Genomic DNA, 8,791 nt, shown 5'->3' with positions numbered 1-8,791 from the left:
GAGTCATGAATCAGAGAATAAGGGTCTAGAGTAGACAAAAAGAGAAGACGGATGATGAAGAGAGTGAGAGAAATTTCTAAAAATGGGTACAAAAAATGACATTTTAGAAATTAATGAACAGGATTATTTGAAGGGAAGGAGAGGAAGGGGGAAACTAAGAGGAAAAAAGGAGGGAAGGATTATATAATCAAATAAAAAGTAGGAGAAAAAAAGGAACTAACAAACAGAAGCTGAAAGTAAACGGGGTAACAAACAAGAAGAGGGCAACAGGGATGAGGGGAAGAGAGCCAGTGGGAACAGGGCCATCTTAAAAAAAAGATTAAAGTAAAGTAACTGAAGAAATATAATAACACTGTGTTTACAGCAGAAGAGGGGAAAACTTATAACTTGAAAAAAATTTAGAGACAGATGGTAGAAAATATAAACCTCACTCTTATAACTTTAAATTGAATGGATTAAACAATCCAATAAAATGAAAAAGAGTGACAGATTGGAGAAGAAAACAAAACCCTACAATCTGTTAGCTTGCAAGAAACACATTTGAAAAACAAAGAAATACACAAAATAAAACCGAGGGGATGGGAACAAATTTACTATGCATCAAGTGAATCCAAAAAAGCAGGAGCTGCCATCATGCTATCAAACAAAGCAAAAACAAACATCCAAAAAATAAAAAAGGATAAACAAGGAAACCATATTATGCTGAAAGGAACCATACACAACAAACCAATATTAGTATTAAACCTCTATGCTCCAAATGCCTTAGCATTCAAATTCAAAAAAGAAACATTATCTAAGCTTCAAGAAGACATAGACAGTAATAGAATAGTGTCAAGAGACTTCAATATCCCTCTATCCATTTTGTATAAAAAAGTCCAGCAAAGATAAACAAAAGGGAAAATATGGAACTGAAAAAAATTCTGGAGAAACTAGAGTTAAAAGATTTACGAAATCTTCTAAATGGGACAGCAAAGGAATATACATTTTTTTAGCACCACATGGAACTTTTAGAAAAACTGACATGCGCTAGGGCATAAAGATATTGCAAACAAATGTAAAAAGGCAGAAAGAGTTAATATTTTATAGACTATGACATAATAAAAATAGAACTTGGTTGAGGAACCCCAAACAAAAGATATAGACCCAAATGGAGACTTAATAATGAAATCCAAAACAATAAATAGGTCAAAGAACAAATTGTAGAAACAATTAATAACTATACAAAAGAAAATGATAATGATGAACCAACATACCAAAATTTCTGAGATGCAGCGAAAGCAATTCTTAGCGGGGAGTCCTATCTTTACAATCATACATTAACCAAATTAAAAAACAAAGGATTAATAAACTGAATGTGCATTTTAAAAATTGGAAAATAAACAAATAAAAACAAAAGAGGAGATATTAAAAATTAGAGAGGAAATAGATAAATCAAAAACAAAAAATAGAAATGATAAAACTAAAAGCTGGTTGGTTGAAAAGACTAATAAAATTGATAAACCCTTAGCTAATCTGATTAGAAAGAAAATCAAATCAATAAAATGATAAATAAGTAAGGTAAAATCACAGCAAAATCAGGAGAAATAAAAAATACTCAAAATATATTATGCACAGTTATATGCAAGTAAAACTGAGAACACAAAAGAAACAGAGGAATACCTTAAAACATATAAAATACTCAAACTATCAGAAGACCAGATAAAGATCTTAAATAATTTAATGTCATAAAAGAAAATAGATATAGCTATAAAGAAACTACCAAAGAAATAAACTCCTGGTTCTGATGGATTCACTGGTGAATTCTATCAAACTTTTAAAGAACAATTAGTACCCATATTTCACAAATTATTCTCAAAAACTTGAGAAAGAAAGCACTTTACCAGAATCCTTTTATGAGACAAATACAGTCTTAATAATTAAACCAGGGAAAGATAAAACACGGAAAGAAAACTACAGGTCAATATTAAGACAACTCTAAAGTTCTACCTCACACTCAAAAGATCAGCAAAGATAATTTTAAAAAAACTGACAACTGTTGGAAGGGCTGTGGAAAGACATTAAGGCATGCATTGCTGGTGGAGATGTGAACTGATATGAACTTTCTGGAAAGAAATTTGGAACCACACCCAAAAAGTCAATAGATTGTACATATCCTTTGACTCAGTGATAATACTATAATACTACTAGCTATATATACTACAAGAAGTCAAAGATAAAGGGAAAGGACATTTATGTGTGTATGTATATGTGTGTATATACATAAATACAGATATGTCTGTATACATATATATATACACATGTATATGTACACACACAGAGCACTTTTATAAAGGCATTTTTTATTGTAGAAAAGACCTAGAAACATTAATTGGAACATGGCTGAACAAATTATTGAATATGTGGCTATAGAGAAACCTAGGAAGAATTGTATGTGCCGATGCAGAATGAAGTGAGAACTGGGAGAAAAATTTATACAATAACCACAATAATATAAAGGAAGACAACATTAAAAGACTAACTCTGGCCAATGCAATGACACCTTTAGACTGATGATGAAGCATACTTCCCATCTCATAGCAGAAAGGTGAAAGGTACAGAATGAGACACATATTTTTGGACATGTTCAATGTGTTGGCTTGTTTTGCTCAAAGACTTATGACTTATTATGACAAAGACTTTATACTTATTTCTTACAAGGAAAGGATTTTACTGGGGGTGCAGAAAGGAGGGGACAGAAGTCAGTGGGTAATAGTAATGATGTGATTAAAAAAAGAAGAAAAAAAGAAAGGAGGATCAATGAAATGTTAAAATACATAGTAGAGAACAGAAAGAAAAATAAAAGGGCACACAGAAAAGGAGAAAAGTTTTGGTACTACTGTGTTCAATTTAAAATATACTTTAAAAAATAAGCTATACACATCACAGAAATTCACAGTTTCATATACAATTTTATTTTCTTTTTCCTGTTCTTTGTATATGGAAATGTTCATGTTTGTTAAGTTCCTAATTTAAAAGAAAAAAAATTATTCTTTGATAGTTAACAGTTTGTAGCTTTATAAAGGTCCTCAGAACATTAAAATAAAAACTATTTGGCACAGATTAAAAAAAAGAAAAAAGAAAAGCAGATCAGTGGAACAGACCACCAGATAATGAATAATGAGAAACAACTGAGCTCAGTGTAACTCAGCAGGCAATAAACTTCAAAATATAAATTACTTGGGGGAGAACTGCCTGTTTAACAAGAACTGATAAGAACGCTGAAAAGCAGTTTGAATTAAATTTGGTCCAGACCAACTACTTACACCATATGCCACAAGAAATTCCAAATGGATACATGACTTGAATATGAAAGGCCTTACAATAAAAAAATGCAGAAGAAAACAGCATCAGGCACCTTTCACAGGTAGGACTAGGAGGAGGATTCTTGAGGGGTTTTTTAAAATAAATTTTATATTTTTAAAAAGTAGAACAGAAAAAGAGGATTATATGCAAAACTCTTTATAATAAATTCAACATGTTATTTTCAAGCTGACCTGCTTATCTGTGTCACCTTCTGAACTTCCTTTTCTTCTCTTCTGTGCAATTTTCCAAAATACTTCAATATCCTTTTTTATCTCTTCTCTTTTTTTCTGGCAACATTACCATTACCATATTCTCCCACCAAATCCCTCTCCCCAACGAAAACAAAAACAAAAACAAGATCCTTGTAACCAATAGGCTCAATCAAGCAAAGCAAAGGCTCACACTGGTGGGGTCTGAAATTCTAGGTCTCATTGTATACCTTGAGTCCATGACCTCTGCACCAGGAAGCAGCCAGCACACCTCATCACTGGCCCTCTGGAATTCTAGTAAGTTACTACATTGACCAGATTTAAGAAGTGTTCCAAAGGTTTCGTTTTTTATTTATAATGATGTTGTTACTATAGAAATTGTTTTCCTAATTCTGCTCACTTGGCTTCAAGTAAGTTCAGACGAGTCTTCTCAGGTCTTCTCCCTGAATCCATGTCTTTTGTCATTACTTACGATTGCAATAATTATACCATAATTTGTTTAGCCATTCTGGAGTGAAAATTCTTGGTCAAACAAGGGATAGCGACAGTGACAAAAGAGAAACCAAATAGTTTTAATGACATGAAATTTTAAAAGATTTTGTAGGAATAAAATTGACACAATTAGTGTAAGAAGTTAAGGTAGCATATTAGAAAAAAACAACTTTACATCAAATATCTCCGATAAAGGCCTGATTTCCAAGATATATAGTAAATTAATGGGAATATGAGACCAAAAGTCATTCCCTAAAACTAGACCCAGAGTGGTTAAATGACAAGGCAAGGTAGTAGTACATAGCAGATCTGGGATTCTAATTCAGATTCTAACTCTAATTCAGTTCCTCCAACATCAAATACAGTACTCTTTCCATAATCACAATAACCTGAAATTCTCTAGGGCTATAATGGATCTAAAGTACTTTTCTTTAAAAAAACAACTTCTATGCCATAGATGGTACAAATGTCATCCACACTTTCCAGATGAGGGAATTGGGGTTACATAATTTGTGGGCTGTATACCTAGTGAACAGCTTCACCAGGATTTGAATTCAAATTTAGCATGTTTTCCACTACAGAATGTGAAAATGTTTTCTAGAATGTGGTGGCCAATCCAGAAGTCACCAAAAAAAGAGTCAGTTACTTCTCTGTGACTCCAAAGAAGGGCACAGACAATCAGTTAACTGTTAAATCAAGGTGAGTGTTTTAACTGTGTATTGGCACCTAGATGGGTGGGGATTCTTACTCTTTAAGTGAAATTAGTCGTAAGTCACAGTTGGGCTTTGGTCTCCTTTTAATATGTCATCTTCTAGTATTCCCAGTTTTCTCTAGTTTAAACTAAATAGAGTTTGATGTTTCAAGTGTATCTTGAGCTCCTCAGAACAGCTCAGACTTGGTTGTGATGTTTTTTGCGATATATCAGACATAGAAATAACAAGTCAACCAATCTCATAAGTAGCCAGCTCATGGCAAATGGTTAACCATAGCGCAAATGGCCTCGGGGTTCGGGTTATCTGTAAACACTTACCTAGCTGCTGGTTGACTCATTACATACGTTCCTCCACCATGCTCTCATGTTCAGTCTTTCTTCCTCCTCTCTTTTCTGAGAATGGCAAGATCTTCCATTGGTAACCCTTGATCAGCTGGGATCAAAAGTGAAACAGGATAGTTATTTGTTTGGTTTTTTAAATAAATAGATGTATTCATATTTTTTCTTACATCATTATAGGGTTGTTGTGGCAAATGTGCATGCACATTTTTTTTTTGGTCTGGACATGAAATTTCACCAAGGGAGGAAAAGTCTACCAAAGCGACTGTTGTACATTTTCATCTTAGGGAGTTGCCCACGACAAGAGGTTAAGAGGTTAAATGATTTGTCCAGGTTCTCATAGTCAGTATCACAGGTATGACCTGAACCCAAGTCTTTTTTTTTTTTTAATAGCTAACTTTTTTTGTTGTTGTTTTGGTTTTTGGTTAGGCAATGGGGTTAAGTGACTTGCCCAGGGTCACACAGCTAGTAAGTGTTATGTGTCTGAGGCCGGATTTGAACTCAGGTCCTCCTGAATATCCAGGGCCAGTACTCTATCCACTGTGCCACCTAGCTGCCCCCCTGAACCCAAGTCTTAATGACTATGAGGCTGGCTTTTGATCCAGTACCACTCTTTGTACTAGGCACCTAATAAGTATTTGTTTAGTTGAACTGAATCTTAGGATCAAAGAGGGGATAGAGCTTTAGAGATATCAGTTATAGAATTACACATCTAGAGCTAAGAAATCAGAGGCCAACGGCCCAATACCTTCATTTTACAGAAGAAACTAAGGACCACAAAAGAGAACCAGCTTCCCTAAGGTCACACAGCTAATAAGTATCAGAGGCCAAATGTGAATCCAGGGTCTTTGACTCCCAATACAGTGTTTTTTTCCCACCACTCTCCCCCTAGAAATCCTGCAGTACAAAGCTGAGCAACCCTTTTAAACCAGAGAAATAGTGTCAAGGGTCAATTAGGCTGGTATATTATTATTTCTGTCACTTGGTAAATAGTATAGCAAGTGACTGCTACTTTTGGAACATTATTTCATGCTTCACCCCCTGCACCTCTCGTCTCCTCATTGTGGAACTGGAATAAATCAACTTTGCCATTATTCCCAGGTGGGGTATATCAGTCTACACCCCTATGACCCCACTCACCATCCCTGTAAACTTCAGACAAAAGTATCTCACCCTGGCCTCACTAATTTCCTATGTGTGTTATTTTCCCCAATTAGAATATAAACCCCTGGAGGGCAGGAACTGCCCTTGCTTTTGTAATTCCTGCCCTTATGTATTTGGCACATAGCAAGGCTTAATAAAACTTTTTTGTTTTGCTCATTCTTAGCACCTAACTATTCTGGAGGAAACAACGGTCCTAAAGATGGGTAAATGACATGCACTTTGGCGTCTTTTACATTGCCTTAAGTTTGGGGAATATGAGAGCAAAGTCAAACTTAGTCTTTCCACTGTCATCCCTACAATTTGCCCAGCTTTTGCAAGTGGAAGGTTGGGAAAATCAAGAACAAAGTGGCTAGAAAGGAAGGCGGAACTATTCTCTCAAACTTTGGGGACATCACCCCTTATTTGACACTGCCTTATGTGTGTTAAAGGTATGGGAGGAAGTGGTGAATGCCAAATATAGAGGAGAGATGATGGGGGTAGAAGAGCTGCTATTCTCTACCTATGATATGTAGCTAATTATTTATATGTTGTCTACCTCACTAGAATGCAAGCTCCCGGGAGGCAGGGATTGTTTCTGCCTTTCTTCGTAACCCTAGTGCTTAGTCTAATGCCTGTAACACAGAAAGTGCTTAATTAATGTGTTGATGGACTGCAAATCATAGACTACTAACCATTTTGACAACTATCTACAAATGTGCTAAGAAATCTCTTTGCTTAAATTTGACCAGACTTACAACTGGCAAGAGCATGACAGCTGATGAATGATTACTTATTATACACAGTATCACTTACTTATTATACACAGTATCCCAAACAGCTTGGTGCAGTTTTCAGTTTGGGGGTCGTTTTATTTTTTTCCCTGTATAAAGACTTTTGGGATACTTTGTATAACGATCCATCAGGTGTATTCATGTTGCCACTATCATATCACATAAGGTTATTTACATATGTGGTTAAGGTAAACAAAAGTCATATTAAGCAACAAAGTTATTCTTTTAGATTTCCTGAGTTGTTTTTTATCTTCTTTGTTTGCTTGGCTTAGCTACAGTGGGTGTCCCCAAAGTCCTAATATGGTCATAAGCTTCAATAGCTTTAAAGGGCACTAAGACTTTTGGGACATCCTGTACTATGTCTCTATCTCTATAAAGCTATAGATAAAATGGAAGATGGGGATGTAGATCAAACAAGATACCGAGATATGGATCAAAAAAAAAGAAGAAAATTCATTAGGAAAGAGGTATAAATGGATGGATGCTTAATTCAGAATGGCCAAGCTGCATTGTACTAGAAAAGGTGTGGTGGATTCGCATCAGCCCGCCTCCATTGAGGGTGCAGCTGTTTCAGATCTGAGATGTGCCACGAGCTCTTTTTGTGCAGACTCTGCTTGCAAGGATGGCGTTTATGAAAAGGTGCGCCATGATTTCGGAAGCTCCGCAGGCAGTCTGGGTTATGACGCCTTGTCGCATACAAGGTAGCTAGCCAGCTGGTTTCGCCCCCCACCCCCAAGACACACCCCGCCCGCCCCCACCAGCCCACCCTGGGGAGCGCGAGCCCGCCAGTGCCTTGGCTGTGCCTTCCCACCAGCATCCTCTCCCCCGCCCTCCCCCACCCCGGGCTGGGTGAGGGATGCGACCCCAACCCAAGGACCAGCCAAAGCCCCTGCAGTGAAGCAGGGGTGGGGGGCCCGGGGCCGCTGGGCTCGAGGGTCGCCGGTACGCACCATACTGTCTGACTGGTGGGGGGCGGGGGGGAGGAAGCGGGCAGGGCCCCCAATGACACGTTCACTTCCTCCATCTCCTCCTCCTCCTCCATCTCCTCCTCCTCCATCTCCTCCTCCTCCATCTCCTCCTCCTCCTCCTCCTCCATCTCCTCCTCCTCCTTCTCCTCCTCCTCCTCCATCTCCATCTCCTCCTCCTCCTAGGTTTGGCACCAGTCAGTTTTGGGGGCTCCTCTTCGCTTTCAAAGAACTCCCGTTAGGGGAACAGAAGCGCCGCCGCCCCTGAGTTAGACCCCTCTCCCTTCCGACGGCCTCCACAGCGCCACCGCTCGGAAAGCCCAAAACCTCGGTCCTCCCCTCTTGGTCCCGCCTCCGTCCCGCCTAAGCCAACAAGCCAGGGGCGGGGCCTATATAAAGAGCGAGCTCCCGTTGCCCGGCACCGGAAGTCTAGCTGTCGAGTACCATGGAGCCGGCTAAGATGGCATCTCCCAAGAGCGGGCCAAAGGATGCTCTGGTAGGTGCAAGCGAGGCGCGCAGCTGGTAGGCTCCGCGCCCGCGGGTAAAAGGGAAAAGGGGGCGAGGGTCCTCTGGCTGCCAGGCCCGACTGTGGCCATCGCCCCCGGCACCTCGGCTGGGTTTGTCTGCAGCCCCCCATCTCTCCCACCCCACCCCCCCCCCCCCCCGCACTGCGGATAGCCCTCCAGCTGTCGGTGTAGAACTTCAGGCTCCTGAGCTTCTGTCGCAGAGGCCTCTCCGCGGCGCCCGCCCCACCCTTCTCCCCCCTCCCCCCCACTCTCCCGAGGGGCCCGGTCTGGT

At 39.3% G+C, this 8,791-nt stretch overlaps 1 protein-coding gene across 2 annotated transcripts in view; it reads left to right on the top strand.

Annotated features, from left to right (window-relative positions):
• The first annotated feature begins 8,390 nt into the window (after positions 1–8,390).
• TAF9B (TATA-box binding protein associated factor 9b) overlaps positions 8,391–8,791 on the top strand; it is a 13,855-nt gene continuing 13,454 nt past the window's right edge. For both annotated transcript variants that reach the window (XM_027839326.1, XM_027839317.1), the window contains exon 1: positions 8,391–8,489. In XM_027839326.1, the coding sequence (XP_027695127.1) occupies positions 8,439–8,489 (51 nt within the window). In that variant the 5' untranslated portion in view covers positions 8,391–8,438. The remainder of the gene's footprint in view (positions 8,490–8,791) is intronic.

The sequence above is a fragment of the Vombatus ursinus genome, unplaced genomic scaffold (genome assembly GCF_900497805.2).
Source record: "Vombatus ursinus unplaced genomic scaffold, bare-nosed wombat genome assembly UNPS02004691.1, whole genome shotgun sequence".
NCBI lineage: Eukaryota > Metazoa > Chordata > Mammalia > Diprotodontia > Vombatidae > Vombatus > Vombatus ursinus.
Note: the sequence above shows the minus strand (reverse complement) of the source record. Positions and strands in the feature narration are given on the sequence as shown.